This window comes from Mytilus edulis, chromosome 4 (genome assembly GCF_963676685.1).
Source record: "Mytilus edulis chromosome 4, xbMytEdul2.2, whole genome shotgun sequence".
NCBI classification, from domain to species: Eukaryota; Metazoa; Mollusca; class Bivalvia; order Mytilida; family Mytilidae; genus Mytilus; species Mytilus edulis.
The window spans coordinates 60,112,388-60,136,092 of record NC_092347.1 but is presented as its reverse complement, the minus strand read 5'-3'; the positions used below and the strand labels follow the sequence as shown (position 1 = coordinate 60,136,092).

The window sequence follows — 23,705 nt, the reverse complement described above, 5'->3', positions numbered from 1 at the left end:
ACAGTGAACAACTAAGTCACGGCGACAGTAACACTTGTAAAGTGCCAATCTAAGAAGCATCGTTAATATCAACTTCAGTGGAATATATGAGATGAAAACACCCACTGAAATGAAGGTTATTGAGTGACAAGGCGTTAACAATAAATCTGAACGTAAAACTTAAGAAGTTTTCGTGATGTCTTTTCTTTTTATCTTTGTAAATTCAGTAGGATTTCTGCTCCATTTGTAAGAATGGCGTTCGTTTCTTGGAACATGGGAACATAAAATTAAACTTTGCATTGTATTTAGCAATTGAACATTATTAGCATGTCGAAAATTCATATTGTAAAGTTTATGTGTGTATTTCATTGTACTGAATGCTCTTGATGTATTTGTACTGTAGTCCTGTCATGTAATGTTGACTTTAGTGTTATATTTAATATTGCGATAAAAGGGCGAGGTTTGGCTAGTCGAAAAACCAGACTCAACACACCAATTGTTTCTGAAAATATCCTTAACCAATTTACATTATATTTGTGTGTGTTATATTTTGATGTTTCTGTTGTGTCGTAGTTCTCCTCTTATATTTGATGTGTTTTCCCAGTTTTAGTGTGTTACCAGGATTTGTTTTTTTTTCAATCGATTTATGAATTTCGAACACCGGTAACCAATTTAGAAGGCTGAAAAAAACATATTTTAAATTTGAGTTGTATTCCTTTGTACATTGTAAGTTGAATAAATTTGAGAACAACCCCATACGGCAATTTCAACTAATACAATTCATAAATAGTGTCTTCACATTTATGTTTACACAGATATGCATCATTTGTAACTTGCATATCTAATTATGTTCTTATTCGGAAATTCAACCGAGCGTAGACCATTCATATAATTCAAAACTCTCACATCGGAGTCGCCTTTATTTATCTTATTATTATGACTATCTGAATATCTAAAATTTGTTGCACAATGTAATTTATAAATTCTCTAAGACCTATGTCAGATAATTATAATAACATATAAATAAGGCAACAGTAATATACTGCAAAACATCTTTACTGGGCATACACTTTTTATTAGTCTTCGAAAAAGTAACATTGATTGTTTGTGTGCATTTGTCAATTTTCCTAAACCTCTCTCTTGTATGACAGTCGCATCAAATTCCATTATATTGACAACGATGTGTGAACAAAACAAAAAGAAATAATACGTAATGTCAAAAATAGGGTTACACCAGTCAACACGGTTCTTCAATCTCAATCACTACAACAAATTTGTAACAAAGAAGCACAAAAAACCTCACAATGTAATCCGTTATTTTTAGGAATTTTCGGTCTTCAATGCTCTTCAATTTCGTACTTTAAACATTTTACATTCGAGCGTCACTGATGAGTCTTTTGTAGACGAAACGCGCGTCTGGCGTATAAGTGTATAGCGTATACTGCAGTTTGATAGATTACACTAACCACGAAACCTAGTGTCATCTAGCAAAGCGTTATATTTGAGTTGTAATTTAGGCAAGCGGCATATTAAAATTTTAATTGGAGCCAATCAGGATATTTATATTGGTTTTCAAGTCAAACAAGCTCATGACAAGGTTTACATACTAATCTTCAATGTAAACGTCAAAACCAGCATTATATATCAACTCATCCTAAATACAAGAATTGAAATCTTATATTTGCGCCGGCGCGCGTTTCGTCTGCAAAAGACTCACCAGTGACGCTCGAATAAAAAATTGTTAAAAAGGTCAACTACAGTAAGAAGATGATGTGCATTGAGGACCAAATATTCCTTAAAGTTTAGACAAATACAGGTAATTTAATCTAGTCTATGACACGAAAACAGAATCAAGATAGGCAGAAAAAATTGTCAGAATTTGAACATTAACTATAATTTAAATATAAACCAGGTTAGGGGAATGTTGTCCAATCACAATTCTGTTTTACATTACCATACTCTTTATGTGCTTGTGCAAGTAACGAGCCTGTACTTCAGTTGTTGTCGTTGTTTCGTGTCTGCCATATTTGTTTTTCGTAAAATCAAGTTCCACGTTAGGAGTATGACAGTTGTTATCAAATAGTTCGTGTTGACGTATGTTGGCGTTTGAGAGATTTAGCTAGCCATAAAACCAGGTTCAACCCACCATGTGTTCTTGAAATGTTCTGTACCAAGTCAGGAATATGGCAGTAGCTATCAGATTGTTCGTTTCTATTTATGTTATGGTTTGTTTTTGTTGCACTGTTGTTCCTTATCTCAACTTAGTGTTGATGTTTTAACCTCGATTTAGTTTACAACCCGGATTTGTTTTCTTTCAATCGATTTATGACAGCAGTATACCACTGTTACCTTTATATGTCTCATTACTTTTAACCAAATCTCTTATATACATTTATCTGATCAAACAGACTTATCTATATAAACCATAAAACATTTACCTTAAGGCAAAACTTTGAATCGATATATGTATAATATTGATAAATATGAATCTCTTATAATGCAGTTTTTCAATATAGAATACTGGCTATTCATCACTATATAGAATGTATGGACTACAATCCTTATGAATATTAAGGTTTTATAGAATGTTAGCTTCCGACGGGTAATAAAACATGCAAAACAGTGCGTCTGTTGGTATGTTTGAGAAGTACAATAATCAGCTTTCTCCAGTCAGAATGGGGACATTAAATGTGATGCCTTGTGTAAAGAGTATATAACTCACTTTTGGCAATAATTACACGTGCAACAACTTGTAAGAGGTCCGTATGTGAAATGTCGCATGGCACCAATTATCTCTCCTATCTAGTTTACCCTCATTTTCAGTTGGCAGTAAAACTTTCACTAACGTTCGTCCCGGATGGCAATTACTATACGACATAACCTAATGTATTGATTGTTGATTTGCCATCAACCTGAACATGCATGCAATGTTTACCGCTGTTTTGTTGAAAAACCGACAATTTGTACATCAATCCTTTTTTGTAACACTGTATGTGTCTGAAAGTTGATAATAAATACTAAGGACTTAAAAAAACATATAGAGTAAAGACAAACAGTCCGCAGAACACTACAAAGAAAAATAAGATTGAACAACATGAATTAAACCAGAAAAGGACTTGATCTCGGTTGTTTTAAAGAAACTAGTTGGAGTTTTTGTATCTTACATTGTATACTGACTGTACACCGTAACAATGAAAGTCAATGAATAATTATCACTATCATGTTTTCTCCAAAGTAACATAAAAAATCAAATTACAGTTTCATAATTGATACAATTGATTTTATTTTTAAATCGTTGGTTAAGTAATATTCCTAAACAGAAACTAAATATACTGTTACACGAAAGCTACAGAAGAATTGTTATAGAATTACTAAGCATTCGAAAAGAAAAAAAATGATGTCCCTCTGGTATCTTTCGTCCATCTTTTGACACATCACAAAAGTAAACGGTATGTTACATACATTAGTATATTAAGGATGTTCGCTACTCAGTTTCAAAATAAATAACTTTTCATAAAACTAGTATGTATTGATAGGGAATAAATTGAGGAATCAAAAAAGCAAAAAAAATATAGGGGTCAATGTGCTTGTTTTCGAGATATTAGCCATTGGCATTTTGGCGGGAAAATGTTCTCTCTTGATTTTTCGTAGCTTTATCATTGACCAGTTAAAGTTCTCTAATACTATTAAAAATAAATATAAGACTTTTACAAATGACTTATAATTATACATGTAAAAGATTTATAAAAAGAAAAATGGGGGTTCATGGGGAAATATTTTTAAGGCATTCAAATGGATATCACCAGAGGATTCCGAAAATCTGACAAAAATTCCAAAACATGACAAGCAGACATCTTTAAGCACTATGAAATAAGGTTAAGACTTAAACATACAATTTGACTTAAATAAAATCCTGAAGCATTAAGACTGACATATAATTACTCAAATTAATTAAGTATCATTCTTTTAATCAAGCAACTGAACACCTTTTCACTCAACAAGTTATTCTTCATAGTTAAACATTTTTTTAGGGTTTCTGTCATATCTTTCTGTCTGTTTCAAATAAATCTGTCAGGTCACAATCTAATAAACCTAAGAAGAAAATAAACTCATCATAAATACCAGGATTGTAATATTGTATTTTCGCATGACGCGCGTTCCGTCTACAAAAGACATCAGTGTCGCTCGAATAAAAGGAAGTTCAAATGCCCAAATAAGGTACGAAATTGAAGAGCATTGCGTACCAAAATATGCTAAATGTTTTGCTTAATACAGCTAAGGTAATCTATTCCTGAGGTAGAAAAGCCTTAGTATTCAAAACATGTAAAGTTTTGTAAACAGTTAATTTATAGTTATGACAATATCAACGATTATTCATGTCAACACGGAAGTGCTTACTACTGGGCTGGTGATACCCCCTTGAAATTAAAATTCCCAAGTGACATTTCCCTGCAAACAGCACGTGTTCCTAAAATAATGTTTGTCACTTTCGTTCTTGACTAAACGATTGAAAAGTTAAAAGATAGGGTTTAAATAAAACAGATACAATTGTCAATGGTCAGCTCTGCCTGTTGTAGATGCCCCCACGATTTCAGTATTTTCATACTTTTAAAGCATCACATCCACAAATTGGGACATTTTAGCATTACTCATCTAAAATCATAAAATTATAGTTGACAAAAAAAACCTGATTAAAACTAACAAAAGATCAAAATAAAATTTACAAAAGATCAAGTGTTTAACTTTACGATACATTTTTAGAAGGTTTATCTCATTCAACTGTTTACATGATGAAGAATCTAATGGCCGTCGTGGTGATCACCACCGTAGTGACAACAGCCGCCGCCATAGTGGCACGTGCTTTTGTATCTGAAATCGTATCCTTCACATGGTTTCCCGCATTCATTGGGTGGAGGATTATCACATGATCTGTATTGTTGTCTGGTACAACAGTTACTACAACAACTATCTTTCCAATCGCTCCATCCACCATTTTTAGGGAAACAGATATCTGGAAGATCCGAGCAATTCACTAACGGATTACTGAAAATATAAATGAAAAGTTACTGGTTTCTAAATCAAGAAATTTACTAAATGATATCTATTTGACGTTGCTCGTTTCTTATACATCTGTCGTTGTGTTATTAATAGTAAATTTATGCATTAACGTGTGTCGTGTTTGTTTTTGTTGTTGACATATTTGGTTGTGTTTATAGTGATTAAAATTATAACGCCAAGGTGACTGCTGTACCATATTTGTTTACTTTTTTCCTATTATGCCTGGGGTTTTTTTAACATTGTTATCAACACAATTAAATTTTATGCGACTGTCATACTAGTGAGATATTTAGCTAGCTATAAAAGCAGATTAAACTCAGCGTTTTCTACATCAGAAAAAGTCTGAACCAAGTCTGGAGTATGACAATTGTTATCAATTCGTTTAATGTGTTTGAGCTTTTCATTTTGCCATTTGTGTTTTTATTTTTCTGGAAATTCGGGTTTTTTTGTGTAATTTTACTCTCTAATTTTCTATATGCTTGTGATTGATCCCAAATTTGGACGCCTAGTTTAAAAGAACGAATCAGACTTATCAATATGTTTGCAAAAAGATTGATTTTTATACCGAAAAAAGAGAATGATCATTGCTTAAATAGTAATATTTGATAATTTCAATTTTAAGGAACGTCATAAACGAAATCAAAATTACTTGAGCTGTACTGTGTGCGTATTTTTTCTTTGTATGTTTGTCTGTTTGTTTGTTAAGTTTTATGATTGATTTGGGAGGCCGTCTTGTATGTTATTTGTAAGCACAAACACTATAGACTAACTAACCTTTCTGAAGGTTCTAAAAACACATCTCGTGGTATCTGTTCAATATTTGTATTTTCACATATTATCTTTGCCATTGTTATTGGACGGAAACCTTCAAGTTCTTGTGGTGTAAATGGGTGTGGATTTAGTGGAGTATTCCCCTCATAGAAGAATCTATCGCCATATTTAAGGGCTCTGAACTGTAAAGCTAGAATACATGTAAATGTTGGTCCTAATCTGCTGCCTGGCAAGGGTTCTTCCGATATACCTCCAGGAAACAATTCTATATCACAAGTGTACCTATAAGAAGAGGTCAGATATTATAGGGTTATTGCATGAATATTGGGGAATATTGTCCCGAGTAGAACTTTATATCGTACGAGCTTGCGAGTGCAATATATGTTTTACGAGGGACAATATTCCCCAATATTCATGCAATAACCCTTTTATTGTATAGCAATATAATATTTGAAAATAAAAATTGGTTTAAACTAAGATTTCGACAATCATGACGTCATAGATTTTGTAGATTTATTGCACTAGTGCAATATTGGAATTTATTGCGCGCTAACGTTTGGTTACTTTCTGTGGGAAATATTATATTGCTATACAATAAAAATGTATATGTTGGTTGTTTATTGTTAACAACAAAAATAAGATATGGTTTTAACGAAAAATATATGGACAAAAAAATATAATCCGCTGCTTTCATCAAGAACGTATGAAATATCCTTATTTTGCATTATGACATTTACATATGAACAAAATGTGATATTAAGAAGGTATTTAATCAGAGGCAAATGAAATGGCTTTGTAGAAAAGCTTGCATGAAGATACTCTTAGATGTAAAGTATTTTGAAAAAAATGGTTGTTAAAAACCCATAACTTTGGTATCACAAACCACAAAGATTTCAAAATCCAAAGCCAACAGTGCTTAGTTTGCAGTATTTTGATCGAAATGGACTAATGCAAATACACGGTATAATGTTCTAGTATCTTATAAAACTTTTGTTACTCTATCAGGCAAAATTTATATTAGAAAAATTTGTCTATTTTTCAGGTCCTGTTAGATATATAGCTCTTCAACTATTTAGTTTTTTTTTATTTTCATGGATTTCAAATATTCGACTTTAAACGTTTCTGTTGAAGGTTACTCGATTTGGACGCATGAGAATTATAACGTGTTTGTTTTAATTTTTTCTAACTATTTTGTACAAGTTCGTGTGTGTTCGACATTATTTTTTTCTATCTAAATAATTTTTTTTACAATTTATACCCTTATAAGGCTTGTTTTTTTTCCAGTTTTCATAGCTACACATGTATTGGGTTACTTACGAATAAGCTCTGCCAAGCTTTGTCGCGGCTGCAGCACTGTGATAAAACAGACCTCCTTCTACACCAGGGTTAAAATTATCGTTTTGTACTGTTTTATTTGTGCACCAATGTAGCCACGTAGTATATGACGGAAGTCCGTGATCTCGACCTCGCTGAATGTTGAAAGCTGCCAAATCCCCGCCATTTCCTGCTATAGTTTCAAACAGTTTCCAAGTGATTTCTCTCGTCATCTTCTCGTCTATTGTTTGTGCCGGATTTTCATACATACCTCTTGTACAACGTTCTATTCCACTCGGTTCGTATAATAAATCAGGTTTGTTCAAATGCACGTGAAGATCAAAAGCGCTGCTGGGAAAGGCAAACTTATCTCTTATAAGACTATGTCCCATTCTATATGCTGCCGATGAAAATGAATTTCGGATCATTGGCCGCACGGTTGAGTCATAGCCAGTGAAATGCCCATCCAATAATGGTACCAAACCAAACTGTTCACGGATTTCTACGCTTAGTAGTTTAGGTAAAAATTCATTATAGGTGACGTGTTGAATTTCAGCCGCAACATAGCGTCTAGTTTCTTCGAAAATTTGTTGTCCAGTCCAGTTGTAACATTCCGGACTATTTTTGAAATGCTGGGCAATTCGGTTGTGTTCTCTGACCCATATGGTGTGAAGGGAACTGAGGGCGGGTTGTGTATTGGCCCTCACATCACCTGTGTCGTAAAGAAAACATATTTTAAAAAGCTACAGGAAATAGTGGGTTTTTTTTCTTCAATATGATAGTTTTCTGGTACGTGATCACGTTCAATGCTCTTGAATATAACCAGAAATATAACGCAACAATATCAACAGATAAATGATAACTTTAGATTAGAAAATAAAATAAAATTTACTTTTGCATTATATATTTTATTCAATAAATTCAAAATAAAATCGCATGTAGAATGCCGAATGCAGAATTAAACTTGTAATTTTATAAATATTTGTTTGTATTGCCTTTTTGACTATTCAGAGCGTTGATTACAAATAATCAATCTTATAACTGAATTTCTATTTTCCTTTCGATGGACTTCTTTTCATATGCTGAAAATGAAACATAGAAAATACTTGATAACAAATATGACCTACATCACTTATCGACCTATCGACCGACAGCCGCTGAATTGCACCTTAGAACAAACTCAATAAGAATAGACGGTGGTTTGTTAGCGCTCAACCCTACCATAACATTGGGAAGTAGTGAAACACAAACTGTAAAAGCAGATTCGCATTCTCTTTATTAATCAAGTTGTCACAAGGCACAAAACAAATAATTCAAAAACGCAAAGTACCAATCAATGGGTATTTGTAGTTACTGAAAGCTGTAGTTTAAACTAACATTTGACTAAAAGATAAATCATGTGTTCCTAGACTAAATAATTGATCAGTACACATCCAATGGAATTACGTGTAATGTAGTCTTTTAGTAGTCAGAGAAAATCAGCTGTGCTTGAGCTTTTGATTTTGCCATTGATTAGGTCTTTCATTTTTGAATATTCCTCGAAGGTCGGTATTGGTACCTTAAATGACCTTGGGCAATACCATAATATCAGTACATAGTATCGACAGGATCAATTAAGGGTATTCATGATTAAAATGAAACTTAATAATATGCACACCATAATAAGGGAAAAAAGGAATATCACCAAAAAAAGAAAAAGTAAAATAGGGAACAAAACATAATACAAACTCAAGCAACAACAAAAAATATTAGACTATAGGATATACTGTACTTGAGAGTACTAGATTATTATTTGTTGTGAAAACTGAATTATTTAAAAATAGAAAAAGCTTTAGGTGAAAATATTGTTCCAAAAATAGAGATCGACTGTACATGTACGACATATAACCTTATGTAAAAATCTTTTAACGCAAACATATACTATATAGACGCAATGTCTTTCGCACTCATCCAATTGGTTTGAAAACATTCGAAAGTCGAATAAAACAAAAATTAAAATTCACAGAACTTTGAGGTATATGTTCACAAAAAAAATCCATATCCGTTAATACTTTTGAAAACAAGTTTTATTTTGACTGTTCCTTTTGAACGACTGACTGATATTGTCCTGCATGCTCTTCCAAAAGAAATGATAGGGTTTGAACCAAATCTTACGACTCCAGACCCTACAATCTGGTACAGATTGAAAACTTTTTATGCGTCTTAGTTGATCTAATTCTTTTAAAAAAAACTATTGATTCTTTGTAACAAAAGGCAATTGTTCATATACCTGTGTATCCTTCACAATTAAGTTGTATACCTGTGTTCCAACTTTTAAGATCAGTTCTGATGTCCATTTGTAAGTATACAATTGTATTTTATGGTAATAAACTAAAACGTACCTGCTCTAAAACATGTCTTATCTGCATCCGATGTACAACTAAGAGTATCTGAGTCATCAAGAGGCAGCTTATCATCCATCGAAACTAACATCATTCCTGTTAACATAAAAAGATTTTATAAAGTGAGCAAAGATATACCACTGAACCCTCATACACAGGCTGTATTCATAGAGAAGATCATTTCATGTTAATTCTAAACAGCATTCTGAAAAACAAACTTACAAAGACGCATGCCGATATGAATTTAATAATTTTATTACCAACACATTCACTGGTTAACTTGATTGATTGATTGTTTTTGCTAGAAAGAAAATAGTGCATGCTTATTGAGAACGAGAAAAAAAATACAGTTGGTCCGGAAATTTCTTTTTTCTACAAACTGAGCTTAAGAAGATTTTGGATATTAATTATAATCCATTTAAATCATATCGTTACTGAGGGATTCTGATATAGAAATCATTGACGGAAAAGCATTTATAATGTAAAAAATAAATATTATCCTTTGCTTTAAGGTTACCACAGAAATACTTTATACATTAAAACTGGATTCACAATGAAGTTTGATAGATTGTTACTGAAAACGGGAGAGGAATTATATACACTATATTTACTTCTGTTAATAAACGATGGAGTTAACTATTTGTCTTGCCGTCTGTGTAACGTCATTTTGGTGTGATTCGCATGGATTATATTTTGGGGGGAAATCTCTGTTTCTACTTTCCGTTACAGACGTCATTTAAACATGCTTTCTAAATTTTAGTGTCTATATGTATAACACTTAATTATACATAACCATTATCAGTAGGGTCTTTCAATGCATCTAATTCTTCAACTGTAGAACCATAAACACTAGAACCATCAATATAATGTGTCAGTTCATTGATCTGTTCCCGATAACCTGAAATATCCACATATACATGCGTTTTGTCAGAAACGTCTAATATCAGAATAGTACTCTATAATCTGTCTTTATTATTTAGTCCTCAATTACCAAGTATTGCCTGTATTGCTGTATGGTACGGTTTTTTAATCTCCATATTTATACAAAGGTTGGAATACAGTATTTCCTTTTCATATTCAGCCTAACATACTACAGTGCTTTTAATAAGTAGGCAATTGGTGAATACTTAAAATAATTGCATAACTGCAGAAAGCAACAAAGGGCTACTTGGCAAGGTTGATTAAAAGTGTTAATGTTGACCAATGGTCAAAATGTTGTGTTGATTGTATTGCAGACAGTTGTAACTGTGTAGTGTGTATAACTGTTGATGACAGTGTTTTCGAAATTGTTTGCTTGGTAGATAGTTTGATGTGTCATTGTTGCCATATTTTAAGAAACATTTATTACTATTGATCTGTTCTGTAATAGAATTGAGAATGGAAATGGGGAATGTGTAAAAGAGACAACAAGCTGAAAAAAGAGCAGAAACCCCATTTTATTTTAGGTATTTTTAAGTTTTGAAAGCAAAAACATAAACTGATTTTTTTCAAAAACAATACTGTTAGATAAAGATATTTTCCTCTTCTCATAGGTTAATTTGTATGATAAATATAAATGCTTACCTAAATTACAACCAAGGTCACAAGCCGCTACAGATCTAACAAAATTCATGCATCTCCTATTAGATTGTAGTATGTCCCGATGGTAAGGGTCGTCACCAGGTATAGTGAATGGAAAGCAATCTGAATTGTTTGGTCTACAAGGCATTATGGTTGTTAAAATTACTTTCAAGTTTATTTTGTAGAATCTTAAAAAAAAATATTTCGTTTTCTTTCTTCAAAAGATTAACAGGTTAATTTACAGTATTGAAACGATAAAAGATTCGAAGACTTGAGGATAATATCTAACCTTGACAACCATCCGTGTTAAACCTTTTGCCATTATGAGTTCCTGAACACTTACCTATTAGTATTACAGCAGTCTAAATTAAAAGGATAGGCTCCTGTAATTAAAAACAAGAAAGTGTTATTAGAGCTTTCTTCATTGTTTGTAATAACTTGATCATTTGATGAGTTTATCTCAATTACAAGATAAATAGAATACACACTTTATTTTATTGATTTTGTATTTACATTGTTTCATATATCAATTTTATTCGATCAGTGTGTGTTCACTTGTGTAAATATGTCTTTTGATTAGTTAGTCCATTTCAGCTGATATGTTTTAGTATTTTTATTACACTATTGTTTCAGGTAAGGGTGAAGGTTGGTACCTAATAAAACGTTTTATCCCGCGACATTTGTTTGCGCCTGTCATAAGTCAAAAACCTGATGGTCAGTGGTTGTCAATTTGTTGATGGGGTTCATCAGTGTTTCTCGTTTTTCGGTTTTTATAAAGATTTGACCGTTGGTTTCCCGTCTGAATGAATTTACACTAGTCATTTTGGAGCTCTTTATAGAGGACAGATTAAAATTGACACTCCGTAAATTTTATGGACACCATCACGATTTGGTGGATCCATACGATGTTTCGTTGACCAAACTAGCTAAGGACATTTTTACCACATGGTAGATTGTGTTTTGTCATAATGTCGTCTAATCTTTTAATTACCAAACGTAACTTATTCCCGATTGTGACTGTTTTGCCGAGTGTGAACTCGCATTACTATAAGACGTGGTACGGTACTTATCCATCTCAAATTCATGTATTTAGTTTAAATGTTTAATGTTATATTTGTAATTCTCATCGGATTTTGTCAAATGTGTTGACGTCTTTTCTATTATATTTATGTGTTATGGTAAAGAAAATTAATCACCGCCTTCATTTATCAGATTTGATTTCGTTCAAAGTAATCAGTACGATATTTTACGTTTGAAGTTAGATTCATAACAAACCTGACATAGTTTTATAATATAGTTAATTGCTACCTCAGTTTTATATTAATAAGAATTAAAATGTGCTTTGTTATTAAATGCAATATCAGTATTTAGTTCAAATATATAATCTTAAATTAATCCTAATTCTATCTTATTCATTCTTATGTGACGTCATTTTTCATTTTTTGATGCTCTGTTTTACTAATTCAAATGACGTCATTTTTCGTCATTTTTCAGTTTCAAATAGGACGTCACTTGGCGTAGAGGTTTAAACGTATTCGGATGTGTCTACTTTTGTGTTTCAAATGTCTGGTTATGTAAATGTATTTCAGTTGTTTCCTGTAATTAGTTAATACTTCAGCTTTATCATGTACATCTTTTGAATATTCATTTTATTAAATTTACTGTTTGCAAAAGTATAAATTACTCTAAATTATAGGGATTTTCTGGTAACTTTACAGAAAACCCTTGCCGTTTTTGGCACAACCTTTTTGATCTTTTGGTCCTCGATGCTGTTCAACTTTGTACTCGTTTCGGCTTTCAAACTTTTGTATCTGTGCGTCACACATAGGTCTTGTGTGGACAAAATACACTTCTGGCGTATTAAAATTTTGAACTTGTTGCCTTTTGTTGGCTGTTGTTCGTGTGATTCTTTGTCAATTGTGTTCTCCAATTTATTTATATTGTAGTCCTGTGTTGTCATTTTGATGTTATATTTCACATGGCCATAAAAGTGCGAGGTTTGGCATGCCACAAAACCAGGTTCAACCCACCATTTTTTCCTTTAAAAATGCCCTGTACCAAGTCAGGAATATGGTCATTGTTATATTATAGTTCGTTTCTGTGTGTATTACATTATAACGTTGTGTCGTTTGTTTTCTCTTATTTTTGAGTGTAAATTCACATTGCGATAAGACGTGTCACGGTACTTGTCTATCCCAAATTCATGTATTTGGTTTTGATGTTATATATATATGTTATATTTGTTATTCTCGTGGGATTTTGTCTATATGTGTTACATTTTAGTGTTATGTCGTTGTTCTCCTCTTATATTTAATGCGTTTCCCTCGGTTTTAGTTTGTTATCCCGATTTTGTTTTTTGTCCATGGATTTATGAGTTTTGAACAGCGGTATACTACTGTTGCCTTTATTTATAGAGTTTTGTTATGTGACTTGGTTGAAGAGTTGTCTCATTGGCACTCATACCACACCTTCTTTTACCTATATTATAAAATGATGAAATACGTAGGCTATAATAAAGTTATAAATCAAATACGTGTTAAAAGAATAGGAATATAGATGAACATTCAACGAGTGACCAAACAACTCATTAATTCACGAATGTATGTAGCTTATATATCAAACTTTAATGATCTGCATTTTTCGGTATTGATTTTTTTTACATAGACATCAAAACGAATTTAGTATGCCTAGAAAAAAAATGTTCCTTATATGTTTATGTATAACCGATCGTTAGTGCAAAGAAAATCTTTTCAAACCCCTATTTGTCAGATAAATTCTCATTAGTTATTATTTTAACGTTTATCCAGTAACCATATAGGCATACCTCTTTCAATTTGTATCTATATGTACAGAAAAAATGGCTTTGACCCAGCTTATTAAAATTTTAAGAATAGACGTTTGTAGCATTATCATCTCTTTCACTTACATTTTATTTAACAATATTCAGCGACATATAAATCGTGTTTAGATTTATATATCTTTTTAAACTTTTCGTTGGAAATGATTATTAAATTTACAGAGAGAATTTCTTAGTGTAAATCTTCAAGACATTTAAGAGAGACAAGTTTATAGTTAAGACACTTCTTTCACTAAATATGAAAACAGGGCAATGCATATGACACCTATAAGCTGAAGTAAATCATGTCAGAGGAAAGCATGCAACTATAGATATCGTCGCGTACGGTGTTGGTGTTAGTTTTGGTAACGTTATTTTGACGTTGTTTTTCATGCATTGTATAAATAACGTCGTACTTTTTTTTATTTCGTGCAGCTCAATTATACAGCATAATTTATATGAGCGGTTTGCTTGACTTGCTACGCATAGAACCGAAATGCAAAAGCGGCACATATTTTTTTTTTAAGTACAGTTAAATTAAAACGGAAAAATAATATTCATTTACATTACTATCCCCTCGGAGCAAAGATATTTTCTCTTTCTTTTGATTGAAACAGGATATTTAAAACAAAAAGTTTAAACCACTGTCTTTTCTGCTGCTTTTTCTTTTAGTTTAAACATATTTATTTATAATGGATTGGGAAACAAGTTATTACAACTTATAGTAATCCGTTTCCACTTTGGGGGTGCGAATGCTTCCTTGTAGCCTTAGCCTGCTCTTTTCGAAATCTAAAAGGGTGACTTTTATGTGCAAGAGATATTGCTCTTTCTTAATAAAACACGGGTCAGTAATTTATCGCCCCCTTCCGACGGACTATCATTGTTTCACAAGACCATCATACTCGCAAATGGTGCATGACAAGGGCTTATTCTTTTATCCGCTTTTGATAATTACCGAAAATAAAATTTTTATTAGTTGAATCGTTTGTTTCATCGCCTGTATTAAATGGTAAAAGAATCAACAGTTGAAAGCAAATTCAAATTAACCACAATAAAATTAATTTAATAAAATTTGCCAATTTCATAAACAAAAAGAAATTTAATCTCAACTATGAACGAGAAAACAGATGGGCGCAGATAATTTTAGCGCAAAACTACTAGGGGGCATTTTAGCGCAGGATTAATCCGTTCAGCTGTATTTTCGATAGCCCATTTTAGCGAAAACTTTCCTAGTTGAATAATACTAAAACCACGAGCATTAATTTATGCTGGTTTAATATTAAAGTTGTATGTATATAATGTTCACTTTGGTTCATCATGGAAATAAAAGTAGTTCTATAGTTGTCACTCAGCTATTTACGTTTTTCTTGATACTATCATCAAATTGCAAACAACAACATATATAAAAATACAATGTATAGGCGAATGTGCACCACAATCTAGACAAGATAAAGAGAAAAATCAGTTCCTACTGCAACTTTATCAACAGTATTGTACTGATTGTGCATGGGTTTTCTCTTCCAGATCTCGCGCATGGGTCTTTGTTTTTTAATGAAAAGTGTGCAAACAAAATAAATATTGAAACAAATATATAAAGAAAAATGCAAGGATTAACTTAAGGATGTTTTATTAATCCATCGAAATTGATAAAGAAGCATGCCAGCATTTTTTTTATCCTTTCATGTTCCTATGTCCCTAGAAACACACTATCCATTCTTTCTGATTTGAAAATGTGCAATATAAATTGATCCTTTTTCTATTTTAATCGTTTGTTCTAAGACACCAGGTCCCATGTACTGAATAGAGAACATTCAAACTAGTCCCCCAAACTACCTTAAATAATAGATAAAAAGGGAGGGAGAGGATTTCAGAAACATTAAACCTGTTAAAAAAGTTTTGAATAAGCATTCAATGACATATTTGTCGCTGGACGTCAGATAAACAATGAATCAATACACACAAAAAAATGCGCCAATTTGGGTTACGCAATGTTTCAACCAATCTCATTATTATAATTAAATCATACTATTGGTAGAGAAATTCACAATTTGTTAAATCAAATTGACAATTTGTTATTTCTAATTGATAATTTGTTATATCAAATTGATAATCTGTTATCTCAAATTGATAATTTGTTATACCAAATTGATAATCTGTTATATCAAATTTATAATTTGTTATATCAAATTCATAATTTGTTATATCAAATTCATAATCTGTTATATCAAATTCATAATTCGTTATATCAAATTGGAAAAAGTTAATTAGCATGGCACGTAAAGGCTTCCGCAATTTTCGACGTTAGGCACTACATGTCAAGTTTTACAGAACGTAACGTCAAAACAAGTAAAAAAGCATGGTGTGACATTATGACTAGACAAAAGTAGTCGCTGACTGTGTCGTTAATACTTCCGACATGTGATCGAAAATGGGTTCAAAAAAATCCCTGAACAGTAGATTTTAATGTTTTATAGTATTTTTTGTGCTATTATAATTTCAAATTCCCCCTCCTCCAAAACTGTATAATACGACTTATCATACTTGTAACAAAAATGTAAAAAACGGCGTTTTGTGACATTTTGACTAGACAAAAACAAAAAGATCGCGTTTATTTTTTTTTCAATATTTTCTCTTAAAACTTCGACACAATTTTTTTTCATACACTTAAAATAAAAGTTTTCACGTTTGAATAAAATTTCATATCGTAGAAAAGACAGCAACTGCCTATTACTTTTCATAAGACACTTTACAAATACGTCAAAACGTCAAAAAACTGCGAGTGTGACATTTCAACGGATTTAATAAAATGAACAATTTAGGACATAATTTAAACAATACTTACTAATTGAAGACATAAAAAGTTGTATATTTATTGTATAATTTTGACACAGGAAGGTTGGATATGTAAATTGTGGTTTGGATCTGCAGCATTCGTTTGAATTTTGAAGAGCTCCAAAAAATATGCAAGATTTGGGTTTTGTGACAGAAATACAAATTTCAAAAAATCATTAAAATTGCCACGATCTTTTGAAATGTTGTAACACAACTTTTTATTCTTTTTTCCTTATTATATACGGAATAAAAAGATATATCATTTTCGGAATAATCTATTTAAATTACCTTTAAAATCACTCTTAACTTCACCCCTATCCATATTTTTTTTCAATTTTCGGCTTGACCACAAAACAAAGTGAACTTTTCGTCCTGGTCAGACGCGTCCAGTTAACGATGACGTCATAAATAAAACATACACCATTAACACCAAAGACTACTCTTGCTAGGAGTACAACTTTTTTTTAATAAGTTTAAAAATTGACAAGAATAACTTCAAAGCAACGCTGATCATATGTCGCGGTGTTACTTGTCTACACGCTCAAAATCAGTGTTATTGAGGATCATTCGAGTAACAAAATTAATAAAAGTATTGATTTTAAGGCATATTCCATTTCTACTTTTAATTACGCACATTTTGATATATACATTTATATAGTTATCAATTCCGAAACTTCTAACAAATGCAATAAAGGCGAACTGGAAAGCAAAACCCGTATTATCACCAACACCGTACGCGACGTCTATATATGTGCAATATTTGGTATGGTTTTAATATACTGATAACAAAATCAATATGTATACCAATAAATACGATATCCAAAGATTTAATTACAATGCTGAATGGGCAACCTTTTAGAATAAGGATTGATAAGTTAAACCGGATCGTGTCTACATTTCCGGGCTCGGTTTACAACACCACTGTGAAAATTAGAATTTGTTTTTCAGTTTAAAATAAGTTTTCTACGGGTACATCTAAATTTACAGACAACGACTTTGTATCTATAGAAGAATTAAGTAAAGGTTAATCTAAGTTATTTTGGTAACGAAATCCCTGACTTGATAATTTATGAGTAATACACAGATTACGCTCATTGAAATCCAAAAATCACTACAAACACGAGCATATCGACCAAGGATAAACACCGTAAGACGGTGCCAAATGAACATCTCCGTTCAAAAAAGGGAGAATTAACATAGGAAAAGTCAAATCAGCCCTTTAATCGTAAATTTTATGTAAAGTTTCTTGTGTAATACTAAAAGATCATTACATAAATTGTTACAGCAAATCACAATGTTATTACCTTTGGCTAGAGCTGTTTTTGTTATATCGTGGTCCAGGAACTGTCCAAATGTCATCATATAGGAGCTAATTGCTGGATCAATATCGGCAAGTGTACTTGTGGTGTGTACAAAGTTACTAATCTCACGTGGACCCTCTAATGCATTTCCGGTCAGTTTGCTCAATATTCTTGGTGATTGTGATGCTATAAAGAAAAATGAGCATGGTGCATAGTTTTGAATTGGCTATCATATTTTTATATATTTTAAACGTTTTTTTCTATATGATACTTATAAACGTATAAAGTGTCAAAGGTGCTAAGCAAACCTGATTTTCACATTTACTGCATATAAATAATGCCTGATAAAAAATTATGTTTATGTTGACGAAATTAGTGATAATGCGAAGAACTCCGTACCTTTTTAGCAAGGGTTTAACTTGTTTTATTGTTATGTCGTAGAAGAAATTAATATCTAAACTGATACAAGATATATCAAAATAAACAATTCAAAAATTCAAAAGTTAAAACAATGCATTATATTTGTTTACTGCAGATTTTTATATTTTTATATTGGTAACATCATTTATTGACATTGACTTTATTTGTTCTAATATAGATCTTATTTTCAAACTTATTATAGTCCTCCTTCTTGTCGAAACTTATATTTTGACTTTGCACTAAGTCATGTTTTTCTAAAACTGCTTATTATGTCACGGATTGTACAACGCTTTTCAATTATTCTGGCCTCTTGTATTACTGAAGAGACATTATTTAACAAACATCAGTTCGGGTTCTTCTTAAATTTTGAATGGTCGTATTTGCTTCTTATTACGGTTTGAATCTATGAGTTGCATGAAATTCAAACGCCTTCTTAAAATCATTACTTAAAAGGTATCGGTTCTGATTGGTGAAAGTTATTTTGTCAAAAAGCCCTTTCACTTTTCTATTTTTAGCGTTGGTTCCTTTTAACTTTGTGTATAGGCGTCTGACAAATGCATCATCATTACTCTCATTTAGTAATGCATAAAACAAAATAAAGATAAAACAAAAATTGCTTTATTCCAAAGATAATGAAAGTGAAAGGTTTTACCTTTTATAAAAAAAGACCCTAATGGTTCGCCGTGTCATATTTTACGTAAATATGAGGAAAAAATTGTTGACTGAGACTTGAATACCCGTACTGTTCTTTCTTTCTTAATTTTCAGTGTTTGATATATTCTCTTTTCAGTGAGTGTCATAATTCTAGCCAATATACCATAGACAAATCATAACCGATTTTTGATAGGTAGATCTAATCATTTAAAAAATTGACATGATTATCGGTTGAAACTTAAATATTCGTACATTGACAATTAAGGAAATCTAAGATATTATTTACCATCCTGATACTCTGCTTTTAAAAATCTGTCAAATGGAGTAAATGATTTCCCCCAATACGGATGTTCCAGGTTATTGCAGGATCCATCAATAGTCCGGTATTTTGCAGTTTCGTTACATACTGTAGTAGTGAATGGGCATGGAAGGTCTAAGAGGCTAGCGTCTGGGAGTTTTGAGATGAACTGGTCTATTTGTTTTCTGTCTGTTTCTGACCTACGATAAATATTATTGAAAACTCACAAGTATGTTTGTTTACAGTTCTCTACTTGGCGATTTGTTAGAAAATTCTTTGCGTAAATTATTCAAACGAAATTAAAATAATTTATAAAAATCGGATAGTTATATTAGTCTTTCCTGTCAAGATGCTGATATGAAATTATTTTGTTCAGTAGTACAAATAATGTACTAGTACTAGTACTAAAATGTGATATTTTGACAACTGTCCACCAACGATATGACTAAAGGTATTTGTATGACCTTCAACAAATAAAAGAAAAGTCATACCGGTTGGTAAGCTATAAACAATCACAACATGACATAATGTGAAACAATTTAAACGGAAATGTATGTACAAAATATTTAGCCACAAACAATGTTAAACAACAACTATAGAAAACAAGAATTAAAGGCTTCTAGTTTTTTCTTAGTTACTAATCTAACCACAGTTCAATGTCGTTTAGAAAAGTTCCCAGATTGATTTTCCTACGGTCATCATATTTTCTACAAAAAATCCCCTGTTTGTAATCATTATTTACCTGTATAAAAATAAAATGTTTTATTCGTATGCTTCAAACAATTCAAAAATCATTATGGAAATAAAACCACTGCTGGTTGAGTTTAAAATCCCCGATGGTATCACTAGCCAAGTAGTCAGCACTTTTGTGCTGACATGAATTATCCTTGATATGGTCATATTTATAAATTAACTGTTTACAAAACTTTTTAATTTTCGAAAGACTTAGGCTTTTCTACCTCAAGAATAGATTTCCTTAGCTGTATTTGGCAAAACTTTAAGGAATTTTGGTCTTCAATGCTCTTCAACTTCGTATTTTATTTGGCCTTTTTAACTTTTTTGGATTCGAGCGTCACTGATGAGTCTTTTGTAGACGAAACGCGCGTCTGGCGTAAAAACAAAATTAACTCCTGTTATATATGATGAGTTTATTTATCAACATAGTCTTCTAAAAACAATATCAATTTTCTCAGATAATGAGATATGAGTTAATAATGTAGGTTTTGTATAAGGAAAAATCCTTAAAAATTTCATATATATATAGAGAAATTAATTTTATATAGCAAACTTGTATACTTTTCCATCAAAGTTGATAAAAAGGTCAATCTTTATTCGGTAACTTGTCTGAGTTCTAAATTATTTTTAATAACGGTTTAACTCATCAGTTCGACGCCGAATAAAAAATAGAATAAAGACAAGATAAAAAGAGTTTCCAGACATATTTTCTAACTCTGGACTCATTGTCCTATTCTTATTGTTTTCTTATTCGGAACCAGAACCTACTATATAAAAAGAAAAGTCCGGTGTACATATTATACTACTGGATATATCAACCGTTACATACACATGTCATAACTCACATCCCTGGAGCTGCTTACTAAATACGACCATTCTTTTCAGTAATACCTTATGATGAAAATATGTTTTTGGACAAGAGGATTGTATCATAGACCGATCCCTGAGTGGAGAGAAAAAAAATCACGTTTTAAAAATTCGATTAACCTAAACTGTAATATATACAGTTTAAGGCATTGTGATGAATAAACTCATCATAGATATCAGGATTAAAAATTTGTATTTGCGCAAGACGCATGTTAATTTTAAAGAGGACTCAGCACTGACGCTCGAATAAAAAGAATTAAAAAGACCAAATAAAGTACGAATTTGAAGAGCATTGAGGATAAAAGCAGCAATCCTAAAAGTTTTGCCAAATACAGCTAAGGTAGCCTATTCCCAAAGTAGAAAATTCACACTTTGAAATTTAGTTAAAGTAAATATTATTTGTATATTGATATAGGTTTGACACTTACAATATCTTTTTGATACTTCGCTTCTTTCGTCGCTTTTTGAATTGCGTTGTTTGTGTTACGGTGGTTCCTGGCGTTGTTGTTATTTCTGTAGTGTCTGTCAACATACTTGTGGGGCCAATTTCAATTGTTGTATCAGTCAACATACTTGTTGGATCCATTTTAGTTTTAGTCGTAAATGCCGATGTTTGGTGACTTGTTGTGAATGAGAAATCTTCTGTGGCGTATTCTAGCGCACGATGCACAATGTCTCCATAAATAAACCCTTGTTCATGGATCAAAACTGATTCCATTTTTGTAATAAGATGTGGTCCAAACATTGAAGTTAGGTTACCATCAGGTGTGTCGATGCCTTAAAATAAAATTTTGTATCGATAAATACATCATTCAAAGATTTTTCTACAATGTTAAGTTGATACCATTAAAATTGTTCAAACGACCAAGACGTCTTCATGGATAGCACTACCATTTACGAACATTGTCATCGAAAGTTATGTGACATCATATTTTTAATTGCAAAATATTAGTGTCGGAGAAAGAATTTAGAAAAGGTTTTAAGTAAATTATTGTTACAAACACCTCACTTAATAGCTTTTCGGCTATGCATATTCTATATTCTTTTGAATCATTGCCATCACTATGCGTTAGATCCAGTAAAGTTCTTCGTACTTATGAATTATAACTTTTTGTTTTATAGACACGATTGTAAATACCAAAGGCTGAATTCTGAATAACTATGCCGTGGAGTTAATATATCTATTTTGTTTAATTTAGTTTAGTTTAAACATATTTATTTATAGTGGATTTGGAAACAAGTTTTGCAACTTATATTATTCCCTTTCTACTTTGCGGGTGAGAGTGCTGCCTTGTAGCGGCATTAGCCTGCTCTTTATCGAAATCTACAAGGGTGTCTTTTACGTGCAAGAGTTATGGCTCTCTATAAACACGGGTCAGCCATTTATCCTCCCCTTCCGACGGACTATCATCGTTTCCTCAATACCATACTCGCATGTGGTGTCAAGGGAGAGCTGAAAATTCAGTCTCTGAAATTTTCATCCCGAACGGGAATCGATTATTTAATCACTTGTATAAGGACTTACCTCTTTTTTTAGCATCTAAATTATCGTTCAATTTGTATTTGTGATCATTTTCCGACTCAATCTTAAGTTGCCTGATTATAGAAAGAGATGGTACTTCAATTGGTTCAAATGTCGTAGTACTTTGTAAGATGTGTCTCACAGGACCAACAGTCATTGCGTCCAGCATGCCATGTGTCTCATTCAGTATTTTTCCATATGATAATTTTATGATTAGAATGGTGAAACAAACGGATTTCCTACAAAATTGGAATAGAAATGTGAATTAAACGTTATTTACTGCGAAACCAATGAAACTATGAAAAATCCGATTACTAAATCTATAGTATGAACAACGTTGATATTCTGTCTTGAAAAAACAATTATCTACATAAGTCTGTAATTCGAGATGTTTGTTTAGGTTTCATATCTTTATAAAAAAAAAATATCTTTGTTTTCTATCATGAGATATTTATAAACTTTATTTTGTAATTTTTTGGTTCATGAAGCATTTTCTTATTTTTCTGTATTGTCAACATTGCGAAGTAGTCAACACATAAAGATAAGCGAATTCTTCGGTGACCAAAGGTTTTTGAAATTAAAAAAAGAACCAGTCAATTTCTAAAAAGTGCTACATTCATTTTGAAGTTAACTGGATATAACTTCATCACGAATGCTCAAAAAGGGGATAGCAAATGTTGTCAAACCAGACAAAACAAAGTGAAGAATCAAACCTCTCAGATATTGCATATTCAGCAAAGGTCCAATTGAAACATAAATTCAATATATTAATTTACAAATACATCATGAATATCAATATCTTATATTTTTTTTTGGTACTATTTTTTAATTTATTTTTTGTGTGAATTAGTATTTTACTTTAGTCTAGTTTTATAAATACATTTGCTTTTGTTAAAGTTGTATTTGTTTTCGTTTGCTTTCTTGTTTTTTTAAACAACAAATCTTCTGATTATTAATAAAATTCTTTTTAACAGAAATCGGAGTTGTAATAATTATAGTTATCTTAATTATGATTTAGATTATCAGACAGAACTTACCACATATCCATGTTTTATGTAGAACAGTTTGGACCGTTGTAAAAACTATTTTGAAACTCACGAAAATTTATACCGCGGTCAAATTTATACTTATTTATTTATAAACTGCAACGTCAAGAAAAATCCAAGCATCAATAAAT

The 23,705-nt window shown here is 31.6% G+C and overlaps 1 protein-coding gene across 1 annotated transcript; it reads right to left on the bottom strand.

The window, feature by feature from the left end:
* Nucleotides 1–3,237: 3,237 nt before the first annotated feature.
* LOC139520119 (salivary peroxidase/catechol oxidase-like) lies at nucleotides 3,238–22,762 on the bottom strand. The gene is made up of 11 exons (XM_071312581.1): nucleotides 22,532–22,762; nucleotides 21,435–21,783; nucleotides 19,393–19,604; nucleotides 18,036–18,218; nucleotides 11,407–11,446; nucleotides 11,067–11,200; nucleotides 10,297–10,401; nucleotides 9,504–9,599; nucleotides 7,126–7,834; nucleotides 5,812–6,090; nucleotides 3,238–5,022 (listed from the first exon to the last, which is right to left on the bottom strand). The coding sequence occupies exons 1-11, from the start codon at nucleotides 22,695–22,697 to the stop codon at nucleotides 4,779–4,781; spliced, it is 2,517 nt and encodes an 838-aa protein (XP_071168682.1). The 5' UTR covers nucleotides 22,698–22,762; the 3' UTR covers nucleotides 3,238–4,778.
* Between the last annotated feature and the right edge of the window lie 943 nt (nucleotides 22,763–23,705).